This window comes from Panthera onca, chromosome F2 (genome assembly GCF_046562875.1).
Source record: "Panthera onca isolate mPanOnc1 chromosome F2, mPanOnc1 haplotype 2, whole genome shotgun sequence".
NCBI classification, from domain to species: domain Eukaryota; kingdom Metazoa; phylum Chordata; class Mammalia; order Carnivora; family Felidae; genus Panthera; species Panthera onca.
In genome coordinates, this window is record NC_138356.1 from 23,932,883 (window position 1) to 23,947,798 (window position 14,916).

The following is a 14,916-nucleotide window of genomic DNA, read 5'->3' on the forward strand; positions in this document are numbered from 1 at the left end:
GGAGCGGAGGCTGTGAGCCCATTTTCAATCAGACTTTTCCTCCTTTACTTCAGAAGTGTTTTCTCCCCTTCTGTCTTCCTCTTTTTCTCATTGCATTATCACCCTCTAAAGGATCATTATATTCGTTGCTTAGAGAATGATAAAATTTTCCAGATGAGGATACTGAGGCTAGCTAATGCCAGATTTAGGGCTAGAACCTAGTCCAGGATAAATTTTTATTTACATAGTCAATATAAAAGCTTACTGTGCTTATTATATTGCTTATTATGAAAAAATATAGATTGCAGATAAGTTTTTTTCCATGCATTTTTACATAATCATACTGTGTATATGTGGTTCTATATTTTGTTAACTTTCCAACTGAACTTCTCTGTAGCCAAAGTTTCAACAAACATCATTTTTAGCATCTGTATAGAAACACATTGACTAAATGTGATTTTGATAATCTGTTGACAAATTATTTTCCAGAAAGATTCTTCTGTTTATGTTTTAAACCAGTAATGTATAAAGAAATGTTTTGGGTTCTTATCAGTGTATTAGGTTTACCAATTTTTTTTCTTTTTTCCATCATGCCATTCTGCCCTTAAATTCACCTTAAAGGAAGAAAAGAGAGCTGGTGGATGGGGAGGAAAGACAGCTAAAAACAGACAAAAAGGACATACAATAATGGTGGCCATACATTCTACAAGTGATAATTGTTTTTCAGTTTTACATCAGCCTCCATTTTTTTTTAATGTTTATTTATTTTTGAGAGAAAGAGCATGAGCAGGGAGGGGCAGAGAGAGAGGGAGACATAGAATCTGAGGCAGGCTCCAGGCTCTGAGCTGTCAGCACAGAGCCCCACGCAGGGCTCAAATTCAGAAACCACAAGGTCATGATCTCAGCAGAAGTCAGATGCTTAACCAGCTGAGCCACCCAGGCATACTTATCAGCCTCTGTTTTTAAAGGGAACCTCTTAGATGATATGAATGGGTATCAAGTCTTATTTTTAAAGTCTTAGTATCATTCTAAAATCCCATTCAAGTAGTTTATATTCAACAAATGTCTATATTACTAGAACTGGGAAATCTAAGCATAAATAACAATTCAACATAATTCTACAGCATAGAATTTTCAGAATATGATCTCAGTTTAGCTATTTAGAAACCTGAAGTAAACCAAATATTATTTTTATTTGCTTATAGTATCTGTTGGGGAAAAAACAAAACTAAGCCTAACAGAAGTTAAAATTCAAGTTCTCAGTATATTATTGAAGTAATCAGTCAAGGACGCCGTTACACTGAGACGGCTCTAATACCTTGATAGCCTATGTAACCAAACCAAACCTAAGCCAGAATTAATTCCTATAAATGTCTAAGAACAACCAATCACAAACAGCCAACTAGATTTCCCCAAATAACGCAAATGCTTAAACTATAGCAAATGAAATAACTTCCTTGCTTTGCTTCTTCGTCTTCTCTGTGTTGCCACTAGCTCCTCTCAATGGAGGACTCTTAACCACTTTCAGTTTGGTGCTGCCCAATTTGAATAAATTTTTGCTCAAATAAATGAAACATTTCTAATATATCTCAATTTATTTTTGTAACAATATTAAAACACTATATTAAAAGAAAATTTTAGACATATATCAGTAAAATGGAAAAATGCTATTTGCAGAATCAATTACACTAAACAGAAGAATTTTAAAAGTCTAAGTGGAAGAGGAGGGCCTGGGTGGCTCAGTCTGTTGAACGTGGGACTCCTGATTGCGGCTCAGGTCATGATCTTGCAGTTAGTGGGATCCAGTCCTCCCCACCCCACCTCAGGCTCTGTGCCCTGACAGCAGACCTGCTTGGGATTCTCTCCCTTCGTTTCTCTCTTTCCCTTCTCCAGTCATGTGCACGCATGGGTATGCACTCTCTCTAAATAAATAAACTTAAAAAAAAAAAAAAGTAAGTGGAAAATAACTTTAAGAAAATGAAGTTATTCATAAAGAAGCAGTGTAATTTTATCCTTTTGGATACCCAGGGAAAAAAAAGTAAACAGGATCTGGAGTTCTCAAGAACTTTAGTTTAGACTTTTAGTTTGATCTTCTTACATGCAAATAGCATCTGGAGTCAAAAACATTGTTCTGAAATAGTAAACAAAGGTGTGTCTACTAGTTGGATGCTCATCCTTCAAGACTCAGCTGACCAATTTTATGCGGTCTCTTTATATCCTCTGCTCCTTAGTCTTCACAATAGGTCTTCAATACCTCTTAAACAAGTAATGAAGAAACGTGTATATGGATGCGAAGGATTCCAGAAGAGGTATTTGGCAAGTATCAGGATTATATGAATAAATTCCATTTATTTTCTCCCAATCCAATGGTTGGATTAAATTACCATTCATTTTTGTCCAAATTGCATTATTATTCTGTGGTAACAGGCCAGACTCATTTTCCGGAAAGAAGATAGTTTTGGGGGCCTAGAAAATGACGCCAACTAAGAATGAAAGACTTTAACCCTGGCTTCCAGGCGTTGTCCTCCGCTCATGGCTCTCCCTCTCCTCTGTCCTTCCACATTCTCCTAAAGAGCGCTAAAATATGGGAAAGTAAAGCTGCGCCCAGGATGGTCATCGGCCGATCCCTGCAACCAGACTCCGGTGGGCGGCGTTCAGAGCTCAGTCCGCAGGGAACGCGCGTGGCCAAGGTTGCGGGGAGACCGCGAGTTCTGCGCACGCGCGTGAGGCCAAGCCTGCCCCCCACCCCCCACCCCGATTTCTGGAGGCGGAGCGAACGCGGCTGGTCCCAGCTGCGGTCGGTTTGGGAGCTGGGCCTCGCGGTTCCCGTTGTCGCCGTTGCGCCGTCGGCCGCCAATTGTCACGCGCGGGATGCTGCTTTTGGCTTTGGGCAGCCCGTGGGCGGCCGGACTTCGGCTCGGCGGGAAGAGGACAGTGCCGTGGGCGGCTGCCGCGCTCCGAGGCCCTAGCGCGGCCTCGTCGCGTGTGGCCTCCTGCAGCGGCTCCCCGGGGCTGGTTGGCGGTGGAAGCGAAGGGCAGCGGGGAGCCCGGCCGTTCCTCGGGAGTCGGGTGCGAACGCAGGTCGGCAGTCTGAAGGCTTGCGGACCGAGAGAGGATGGGAGTGGAGGTGGGCGGTGAGGGTGGAGGTGGGGGAGTGAGGGTAGATCGGGCCTGGGGAGCCCCCGCCCCGGCGGCCAGGTGACCCTGGTGCGGAAGAAGCTCTCTGAGGGCAGCGCAGAAGTACCGGGCCTCGGCCTCGGGAACCGGCCCGGGATCCCGGGGTTTACAGCACTCACGAGTCTAGGAATATCTGTTGGAAAGTGGTCATTTTCTGGGCGGTTCTGAGTAATTTACAGGTGGTTGCAAACCCAGCTCGTGGGTGCCGACTCTTCTCTTTCTATCCTTGAGCGGAAGCTCGGAGGGGTTAATCTGCAACATTACAGGCACCATCTGGAGACTGAACTGAAAGAACTCAGAATACCGGACTTTAAGTTTGTTCTATTTTTTTTATTAGGTGAGCTTATTGTAAGGAATTATTTTGCTCTTTGGAAAAAGGGGTTGGGGACGTTAATGCTCTCATTTTATCTGAATAAATTGTCTCCTAATCCTGCCCTGTAAAGTATCAAGATTAGTAAACAAGATTGAAACTTGGAAATGCCTAATATGGGAATTGGAATTTCATTAAATTTCAACATAAATGGATCAGGCATGCCTTTTACATTTTGAAGTGTGTGTACTGTGAAATAAATTTTTAGACATTCGGGGAACTCTTCTGTGAAATGTGATACAGGATTTCAAGTGAAATATTAAGAGGAACAAGGGAAGCAAGGAGATGCAGAAGTATTAAAGACGGTCTGGACTTCAAACAAATTGAATTTGCAGTGTTTTATTTACATTACATTGAGGATTTTGTTTTTTGAAAACTAATACGCTTAAACTTTTGACATTTTCATTAGCCATAGAATGGAAGAGACTGTTCTACTGAAGTTTTTAGTTGTTCAAAGTCATGCTTTATCTAGGAGGCTTTGAGCTGGGGTGCAAACCTAGGTCTTCTTCACTCTCCAACTCCGCAGGTTGTGACTGGAGTTCAGGAAAGAGATTTTGTTAGTTTGATTTCTTTAGCTCTGAGAATTCCTTAAATAACCGTATGTGACAAGTTCTCTTTTACTCTTCATTATAATTTACAAAATACACTTAAAGAAAATTAAAAGTTGGTCTAAATGCACTTTATTATGTACTCACATTATAATGGTCTCTGTTTCAATAGATACCTCTTTGTTGGGAAAGGTGTGTTCAATGCTTACATACACAGCTTGAAAAATCAGAAGATGGAAGGCTGATTTATACTGGGAATCTGGCCCGAACAGTGTTTGGTGGGTAATCAAAAGTGAGGGTAATTTCCTTTGTAAAATGTACTTAGGATGTTACCTCTTATTTTAGTACCTCTTAATCACAAGATATGAGGAAAAATTAGGTTATATATTTTTTTCTTGTGTCCTCTTAATGCAAGATTCAGAGGTTGAGACCCTTGCATTTCTAGGAGATTTAAAAAAGATTTTTGAAGACTGTTCATGGCTGTGTGATCTTATGGCTGGGTGCTAAAGCTTCCATCCTTTGGTCATCTCCCAAGGTGTTTAACAACAAAGTAAAACAGAACAAGAAGTGTGCGTTTATTTGTGTAATGTTTGAGTATGCAGAGAAAAAATGTGGAAGAATACCCCTTAAAGAGTAGTTATTTTGAGAGACTACACATTTACTTCATATATTTTTTAATTCGGCAGCTAAAATGAGCGTATAATACTTTCATAATTAAAAAAATACATTACTTTTACAGCTTTTCAATTCACCTTAGAATTTTCAAGAAACATGTTTAGTGGCTTTTGTAGGTGGTAGAGACTAATAGGGAAGAAAAACTGTATTAAATGACTACAAGTTTGAAGCTCTTTCCTTAGCTCTTAATTTGGTATCTAGTATGGAATAATTTATTAGGGAAGGTCAGAAGAACTTAGGTATGTGATTTGTTCAAGTTCCTGAGGTTGTATCTCATTTTAGTAATCTTAAAAGAATAACCTGAAATATCCAAAGGATTACTTTATAGCCAGGTCAGCCACAAGATCTCAGCACCTTCATTTGCATTCCTGTTTTTGATTATGCTGGTGTCAACTGATCATCTAAAATTTACTCTGCAGGGGCACCTGGGTGGCTCAGTCGGTCAAGCGGCTGGTTCTTGGTTTTGGCTCAGGTTGTGATCTCGCGGTTGGTTGGTTTGAGCCCCTTGTGGGTGGGGCTCTGTGCTGACCATGCAGAGCCTGCTTGGGATTCTCTCTCTCCCTCTCTCTCTCTGCTCTTTCCTGCTCACTCTCTCTGTTTCTCAAAATAAATAAATTTCCAAAAAAATTTTTTTTAATTTACTCTGGGAATCTGTAAGTTCTCAAGTGTGAGGCATCAAAATAGACTGTGTTTAGAGGACTGTGTAGATATTTAAAACTTTGGCAATAAGGACTGAGTGTAATCACTATTGAGAAGAGTTCTGAAGTTACTGGAAAAATTGATTTTCAGTGGTTAGAAATTCCTCTAGGAGTCAGTACATAAGTAGGCCACTGAGCATTTGTCACATTTCTGACCTGAGATACCTGGATTTAAACTACTAGACATGTTAACAGTGATACCCATAATACCCTTTGTTCTGAGCAGACCCTTACTTCAAATGCAGGGAAGGCTTACTAATTTATTTATTTCCATTTGACTTCCTTCTTTAAAGATGAGAATATAAATGGTTAATTTTCATGTGGTTAGGATGTCATATTTGTGGAAGAGCATAGCCATCCATGGTATTCCAAGTTCTAGAATTGTAACTTCTATAAGAATTTAATGTTTGAGTTCTTTCAACATCATGGTGATAGAAAGTCACTGTATATACTTTATAGAGATTGCTGTTTTATTTCTTTACTTATTTTAAAGTTTATTTATTTGTTTTGAGAGTGAGTGAGCTCAAGCCAGGGAGGGGCAGAGAGAGAGGGAGAGACAGAATCCCAAGCAGGCTCTGCACTGTCAGGGCAGAGTCTGATGCGGGGCTGGAACTCATAAACGGTGAGATCATGACCTGAGCCAAAATCAAGAGTCGGATGCTTAACCAACTGAGCCACTAAGGCGCCCCTGATTACTATTTTTTTTATGTAGGAACTGAGAGAGAAATACTTTTTCTATGTAAAACTGAATGAGAGACATTAAGATAGAGGTAACCTTCTTGGAGATTCTTTAAACTACCAAATGGATCCTACTTTAAAGACATTTGAAGAGTCTTTTAGTTGATTGTTCCTTTTAATTCCTCCACAAATAATTAACTAATGTCACAGTAGTCTCATTTTAGGTTAAGAAGAATTTGAACATGAAGAGGTGTGAAAGAAGGGCATCCCAGGCATGAAGTAGTATGAGCAAAGACATGAAGCTGGGAAAGCCCAGAATATATTGTTTAGAAAATGACAGTTACGTCAATCCAGGCAAAATAAAGTATATGGTACATTAGTTTCCTTGGACTCTTGTAATAAGTTTCCACAAACTTGGTGGCTTAAAGCAACAGAAATTTGTTCTCCCTGTTCTGAAAGCTAGAATTCTGAAATCGGTGTTGGGAAGGGCCATGTTTTCTTTGTGTCTCTGTCATGTTTTATCCTTACAAGGATATTCTCATTGGAGTCATGGCCCACCCTGTTCCTGGATGAACTCATCTCAATTTTTGATTGTCTACAAAGACCCTATTTCCAAATGAGGTCACATTTGGAGGTTCTGGGTACACATGAATTTTGAGGTACACTATTCAACCCACCATAGTGTGACAAAAGTCTTGGGGAAAAAAGGGTAGTTGGAAGGACTAAGGTGGCTTTTATAGAAGGCATCTTGGTCCGCATTGTATCCCTATTGTATCGTATTGTATTGTATTGTATTGTATTGTATTGTATTGTATTGTATTGTATTGTATGTGTACCAGTGTCATAGCAACTACCTGTGGGAGGAAGGAAGGAATTATTTTTAAATTACTGATGCAAGATAATTAAGCCTGTAACCAATAGCAATGTATGAGACTGTGTTACAGCCTCATTAACAGTATGTTGTCAAACTTGGTTTTTGGCAGTTTGGGAGGAAAACAATATCTCACCGTGGTTTTAATTTCATGTTTCTTATGTTTGAGGTTTATTAACATTTCTTCTGTTTAAGGGCTGTGGTTATTTTTGTTTTAGTGAGCCATCTGCTTCTATTTCTTGCATGTTTGTGGACAGGGTTATTGATCTTCTCATATCCTAGTAACCTTTTATATGTTGGGGATATTAACACTCTGTGATATAAGTTGCAAATATTTTTCTCATTTGTCTCTACTTTGTTTATGTCCATGTACATTTTTAATCAGATTTACCTTTCTCCTTGATTGCTTCTGTGTTTTGAGTCATAATTAGAAAAGTTTTCCCATTCTCAGATTATGAAGGACTGCATGGATATTTTCTTCTTCTATCTCTATGATTTTATTTTTTACATTTAAATATCAGGATTATTTGGAATTTTCCTAGTAGATGGTATGAGGGATGGATTGAGTTTTTATCTTTTTTATATGGCTATCCAGTTGTCCTAGCACCATTTTTGCCCACGTATTTGAGATGTATAGTATATAAATTTATAGTATATAAATTTCCATATGCAGTTAGGTTTATTTCTAGATTTTCCATTTTGTTCAACTGATCTGTTTTATTGTGCACCAGGACCACACCATTATAATTATAGACTTATGTTTTAATATCTAACTTCTCCCACCCTTTTTTCTTACTTTGTTTTTCCAAGTTAAATTTATAACCAATTTGTCTAGGATCTTAACTTGTCGATCTTCTAGAAATTTACATTTTAAGTCACTTATTGTGGTAAAATATATGTAACATAAATTTACCATTTTAACCATTTTTATTTTTTAAATGTTTTTTATTTTTATTTATTTCGAGAGAGAGAGCATGCACAAGTGGTGGGGTACAGAGAGAGAGAGGGAGAGAGAGTACTCCAAGCAGGCTCCACACCTCAGCGCAGAGCCTGATGTGGGGCTTGATCTCACCAACCATGAGATCATGACCTGACCAAAATCAAGAGTCAGTTGCTTAACCCACTGAGCCACCCAGGTGTCTCTTAACCATTTTTAACTATGCATTTCAGAAGTCATTGATTTTTAATGTTTTAATGTGACAGGTAAAAATATCTCACTGTTTTAACTTGAATGTCTTTCATTGGTAAAGAAGTTGAATATATTTCCCACGTGTTTCTTTCTTCTTTTTTTTTTTAAGTTTTTATTTTGAGAGAGACAGATACAGCATAAGTCGGGGAGGGACAGAGAAAAAGGGAGGGAGAGAATCCCAAGCAGGCGTGGAGCCCGTTGCAGGGCTCTAACTCACTAGCTGTAGGATCATAACCTGAGCTGAAACCAAGAGTCAGATGCTTAACCAACTGAGCCACCCAGGCGCCTTATTTCCCATGTGTTTCTTAACCACTGGTGTTTGTTTTGTTTTGTTTTCGGTTTTGTTTGTTTGTTTGTTTGTTTGTTTTGGTAGTTTGCTGTTTTAATCCTGGGCACTTAGCCTGATAATGTTAGCCTCATATATAAACATTTAATGTTAGATATGTGGAAGTGCTTATTAATAGAGTTTTATTTGATAATCTGCTGGCTGAATTAACTTTTATAGTATTCATAAGGATCTTTGAGTAATATTGAATCTTTTCTTGGGGAACTGAGGTAGAGGGCCAGTTAACCCTAAAGCAGATTTCTTACCTGGAGAGGCAGTGCAGTGTATTGGTCAGTGGCCTGGGCACTAGAGTCAAATTGCCTGGGTTTGAATCCCAGTTCTGCCACTTGGTAGCTCTGTGATATAGAGCAAGTGCATTGTTTTTCTCATGTGTTAAATGGGAGTGATGATGATAATTATCTGTCTATTTCATAGTGCTTTTTCAAAGATTTTGTGAATAAAATATATAAAGTATGTAAAGACAGAGCCTAGAAAATAATAATCACTATGTGTGTGTGTTGATTTTATTGTTTTGGTGATGCTATAAGAAGGTGGAAGTATTAATTGAATAGGTTGATTGTTTTATAAAATTTATATATATTAATCTTTTCCCATTTTTTTTTTCCTATTTAGGTGTGAAATGTTTCTCTTATTCTACAAGTGTCATCAGCCTTGCATTTCTACCATACATTTTTGCACAAAATAATATTATATTTGGAAGTCTGCCTTTGCAAATATTATTTTATGGCATCATAGGAAGCTTTACGGTGATCACTCCAGCACTGCTTCACTTTGTTACAAAAGGCTATGTCATTCGGTTGTACCATGAAGCTACAACAGACACTTACAAAGCCATTACTTATAATGTTGTGCTTTCAGAAACGAGTACAGTGTTTCACCAAAATGACGTGAAGATTCCAGACAGCACACATGTGTTTACCACGTTTTACGCTAAAACAAAATCACTGTTAGTTAATCCAGTGCTCTTTCCAAACCCTGAAGATTATAACCATCTAATGGGTTATGACAAACCATTCACTTTTGAAATGGAAGAAGACAGTGAAAAGAAACAAGTCAAAGATGAGAAATGAGTCTGCTGTTTTCATGTTTGTGCTTAAATGTGATTTATGTTCCAATGTATAATAATTAAATTGACTTTTGTTTTCTGTTAGTGACTGACTGTTAAAACCAATTTGAAGTTGTATCAAACAACTTTTAATTAATTTTCAGAGAATTATGTTTCTGTATAATAAAATAAGCTATGTTTGAAAAACAAAACGTAATATTCTACCATTTATGTTTTTAAAAAGTGAGAATACACGTTCGTGCTGGCATAGGCATAAGTAATTTTATATAATAAGTGTGGCTGCCTCTAACCTGGGGATCAGATGTCAGAAGCAAATAGGAGAGCTGTTTTTTGGGTTTTTCTAAGTGTATAGATACTAACTTTACCCACATTAAAATCTCTATAATTTTAAAAATTAAAGTAATAATTTCAAAAATTATAGGAAGCAGTGTTAATCTCCCTTTGGTTCAAACCACAAGTTTTTGCCTATCTTCTCTGGCATAGTTACCCATAATAAGAATCTCCATGTCCAGTTGAGTGTGGTAGTTACAGGAGAAATGGTGATCTAAGTAGCGATGTCTTTGGTGGTCCCAGTTGTCCCTCTGTGCACTCTTCTCCTTTGATGTATCCTATCAGAGCAGGAAAAATCATAGGTACTAAATAGATGACAGGACCTTTTATAAAATGGCCATCTTTATGCTAACTTTATGAAGTCCTGGCATTTTAAGATTTTTAACCTCTAGTTGTAAAATCAAAGTTGGTCCTTGTGAAGGATTTTCAGCAAGGAGCAAAAGGCCTTAAATCATGCTATTTATTTATTTATTTATTTATTTATTTATTTATTTATTTTTAACATTTATTCATTTTTGAGACAGAGAGAGAGAGCATGAATGGGGGAAGGTCAGAGAGAGGGAGACACAGAATCCAAAGCGGGCTCCAGGCTCTGAGCTGTCAGCACAGAGCCTGACGCAGGGCTCGAACTCACGGACCGTGAGATCATGACCTGAGCCGAAGTCGGACGCCCAACCGACTGAGCCACCCAGGCGCCCCCATGCTATTTAGATCAGTAGATAACTTATTAGGTGCCCAGTGTGTGCCAGGTACTGTGCTAGTTGTCAGTCAAGTCAAGAACAAAATACCCAGTCTGTGTGGGGCTGCCTCATGTCTCCTATCTGCCATGATGGTAAATATCATTATGGCTTATCTGTGTTTGAGGAAGGTTGATGGGGAAGGAACAAGGAACATCACTAGTTGACAGATCAGGTCTGAAGCTGCTGGAGGCTTGTAGGAGGGAGGGTAGGGTAGAAAAGTGCTCCCATTTCTGAGACCTAGAGCACCCTCTGCTAGGATCAGCCAGTTTATGATCCTAGTAGAGAGCAGGCTCTAGGTCTCAGGTGAACAACCTGGTGCCGTCTCCAACCTCGGGTTGGGCCTCTGCCTGCTCCTCTGTCCTATGTCACTTAGATCAATACCTGTTGCTATCTTGGCAGTTAATGTGATTTGTAGATTTCTATTAAAAATTATTCCATAATCAAATGCTCATCAAGTATCAGAAAGTAGAAGCAAGAAAAAAGAATCAGTTCCACTCCTAGAAGAAAAAACAGTATTGTTAATATTTTCGTTTTCTTCCAAGTGTCACTTCGTTCATAACTTGTTTTGAGTACCTCATATCTCTTTCTTTAAATGTCCTGTATCCATATAACCATTTTGCCACCTGTGTAGTGGAGTGAAAAACCTATTTTTATTAGTATCATCATAATTCAGAAGACAACTTGGTTGTTTAGGGAAAAGAAGCCTAAAATACTGAGAAAGAGGACTTCTCAAGTGCGTGGTCTGGATTGACACCAAGAAGTAGAAAAGGAACAGCATGTGTAGAATGTGATTCACCACTGAAATAAGTCAGCAGAAACAACTCAGACCAAGGTGAGGAGGAGAAATTTATATACATCTCTCTTATGCCACTTTACTAACTTCACCTCAGAGTAATCTTGGAAAGGTTGAGGAGGTGAGGAGTGTCCCACTACATATAGAAAGGGCATTGAGTCAGTTTTAGTTGAATCTTAAAAGGCAGGATGATCCTGGTTTAACGTCTGGGTTACATCAGGTAATAAAACCCGTTGGTAATAAAATATTTTGTAATCCTTTTTTTCAATACCAATTTCATCATCCTAAAAGAATCCAGCTTTTGGAAGCAAAAGTAACAAAATGGCCATTAGGTCTGAATGATACAGTTTTTAAAACTGTATTTGATTTACTCAGAACAGTTTATACATTGTTGGCTTCCTTTTCATTGAGAACTTCAATCATTCAAAAGTAGGAGTACAACGAATCAACATGGCTATCATCCGGATTCAACAATTACCAACCAATTTGTTGTCAGTGTTGTTTCATCTACACCCCAACCACTTACTACTTTGGAAGCCCTCTACTTATTTGGAAGCAAATCTCAGACATCATAACATTTATTTCTTAAATATTTAATTTTGTAACTCTACCAGATAAGGACTTAAAAAATTATAATACCATTATAATACCCAAACCTCTGCCCTCTCCCAGAGTTATCAAATATTCAGTCTGTTCAAATTTCCAATGCCTCCCCACATTTTGTTTGGATTAAGATCTAGGAAAAGTTCATACTTATTCATACCAATTTACGAAATGTCTTTTCAGACTCTTCTATAGGCCCCTTCATTTCTTTCACTTTGTTTTTTTCTCCCTTGTAAATTATCAGTTGAAGGAACAGAGTTGTTTGTCCTTTACATCTTTTCCTGGTCTAGATTTTCTGATTGTATCCCTGAGGTGTAGTTTAACGTGTTTCTCTGTCCTCTGTATCTCCTGTAAATTGGTAGTAGGACTTGAAGCTTCATCATACTGAGATTTCTTTTTTTTTAATTTTTTTTTTAACGTTTACTTATTTTTGAGACAGAGTTAGAGAGCATGAATGGGGGAGGGTCAGAGAGAGGGAGACACAGGACCTGAAACAGGCTCCAGGCTCTGAGCTGTCAGCACAGAGCCCGACGCGGGGCTCGAACTCACGGACCGCGAGATCTGACCTGAGCCGAAGTCGGCCGCTTAACTGACTGAGCCACCCAGGCGCCCCTCATCATACTGAGATTTCATTATTTTGGACAAAACCATTTCATAGGTAATGTTGCTTGTATTAGTTATCTGTTGTTGCATAAGATATCGCCCCTAAAAGTCAGAGGTTTCAAACATAGCACATTGTGCCTGTTGATCCAGTATCTGGGAGTGGCTTAGCTGAATGCTTCTGAATCAGCTTCTCTCATGAGGTGGCAGTCGAGATATCAGCTGGCGCTGCTATCATCTGAAGGCTGAACTGGGGCTGGAAGAACTGCTTCCAAGATGGCTTGCTCACATGACTGACAAACTGGTACTGGCTTTTTGGCAAAAGGGCTCAGCTTTGCACCACGTGGTTCTCTCCTTAGGGCTACCTGCTCCCCCTAGAGCAAATGATCCAAAAGAGCAGGGTGGAAGCCACAATGATGTATATGATCTATCTTGGAAGTCGCATGCAGTAATTATGCAATATTACACAATCAGCCTTATTCACTGGTGGAGAGGACTACTACACAAGACTTTGGGTACTAGGAAGTAAGGATCATTGGGAACCATCTTGGAGGCTGTCTACCAGTGTTCATCTATCAAGAAATACAGTCTTTCTGTCTCTCTCTTTGTGCAGTTAGTAACCATTGATGTTCAGTGCCTAAGTAATTCCTTAGGTGTTCCAAGATGGTTATATTCTATTGTTACTTTTTTATATATTAGCTGAATACTTCTAAAAGTAGAGAAAATAGTATGAGGAGGCAAGGGAAACTTGCCCCATCTACTGTCTGGTTACCAGTAGCTGAGTTTCCATAGAGAAGTCAGGATAAATATTTGATTCTTTCCCTTTATTTACTGGTTTTTAAAAGAGCTGGCTTCCTAGCATCATCTGATGATTAGACTTTACAAAAATATGAGCTTATAGCTCATACTTATATACAAATATGTATACTTCATTGCAGTTAACTATCTTAATGTTTACATAGTAGGCTGAATAATGGTCCCCCAAGATGTTCATGTCTGGAAACTGTGAATGTCATATTATATGGCAAAAGAATTTTATAGATCTATCTTGGGGAGATTATCCTGGATTATCCAGATGGTTCTAGTGTAATCACAGTGTTCTTATAAGGAGGAGTCAGGAGGTGAGAAGGTCAGAGGAGAAGGTGATGTGATGATGGAAGCAGAGATGGGAATGCTGAACTTTGAAGATGGAGGAATACAGACGTTGGAGCTCTCTAAGATGAGAAAGGAAACAGATTCTTCTCCCAGAGTCTCCAGAAGGAACCAGCCTTGACTTTGGCCCAATGAAAGTGATTCCAGACTTCTGCCCTCCAGAGCTGTAAGAGAACACATTTGTACTGTTAAGTCACTAAGTTAGTGGTTATTTGTTACAACATCGATAAGAAACCTATCTTTGGTCAGTGGAGACTGTCTAGGTAACCAATTAGATATTGGTTATCTAATGTGATAAGATGTTCCAGGCTCCATCTTGTGCATTTTCTGCCCCAGACCTGGAATCAGCAATTTCTCCAGTCTTTGTTCCTTTTAATGGGAATGGTATTTTGAGACCATTAGGGGCATTCATAGGTTCTTCTCCTGCTCCCCCCACCCCCCTCATCATTTTTCTTACTTTTTAAATGTGGTAAAAAATATATAATATAAAATTTACTGTCTTAACCAATTTTAAGCATAAGTTCAGTAGTGTTAACTATATTTATATTGCTGTGCAACAGATCTCTAGAAGGTTTTACCTTGCAAACCTGAAACTCAATACCCATTAACTGCTCCCATTTACCCCATCCTCCCATGGATTTTTGCCTTTCTAAAAATGGGAAAGCAGCCCAGTTCTTTAGTGGAAGCTTTTACCAACATATGATTATTTTCCTCCAAACTTGTAGAGTTTTAGGCCTTGACTCCATGCTATTTTGGCTACTAATTCCAAACTATGTCCATTGAAGGATTTTAAGTAGTGGATCACCTAAGTGGCTCAGTCAGTTAAGTGTCTGACTTCGGCTCAGGTCATGATCTCTTGGTTCATGAGTTCAAACCCCGCAACAGGCTTTGTGCTGTCAGCACAGAGCTGCTTTGGACCCTCTGTCCCCCTCCCCCACCCCCTGATTGTGCTCTCTCCCTGTCTCTCTTAAATAAACTTAAAAAAGTTTTTTTTTAATGATTTCAAGTAGCAAAGTATCTAAAAGATCACCTAATTTTTCTAGAACAGAGTGAGAACTTTGAAATTCATGCCGCATGCAAAATAATGACCATTTCATTATC

The 14,916-nt window shown here is 38.8% G+C and overlaps 1 protein-coding gene across 1 annotated transcript; it reads left to right on the forward strand.

Annotated features, from left to right (window-relative positions):
- Window positions 1-2,740: 2,740 nt before the first annotated feature.
- Window positions 2,741-9,788, forward strand: TMEM70 (transmembrane protein 70). The gene is made up of 3 exons (XM_060610741.3): window positions 2,741-3,060; window positions 4,247-4,352; window positions 9,144-9,788. Exons 1-3 carry the CDS (start codon window positions 2,851-2,853, stop codon window positions 9,599-9,601), a joined length of 774 nt encoding a protein of 257 aa, XP_060466724.1. The 5' UTR covers window positions 2,741-2,850; the 3' UTR covers window positions 9,602-9,788.
- The last annotated feature ends 5,128 nt before the right edge of the window (window positions 9,789-14,916 follow it).

Excerpts from the sequence above, each read along its gene's own strand:
- TMEM70 (XM_060610741.3), top strand. The coding sequence starts at position 2,851 with ATGCTGCTTTTGGCTTTGGGCAGCCCGTGGGCGGCCGGACTTCGGCTC. Across the intron at positions 3,061-4,246 it reads GGAGTCGGGTGCGAACGCAG|ATACCTCTTTGTTGGGAAAG; the intron begins GTCGGCAGTCTG and ends CTGTTTCAATAG. Across the intron at positions 4,353-9,143 it reads TCTGGCCCGAACAGTGTTTG|GTGTGAAATGTTTCTCTTAT; the intron begins GTGGGTAATCAA and ends TTTCCTATTTAG.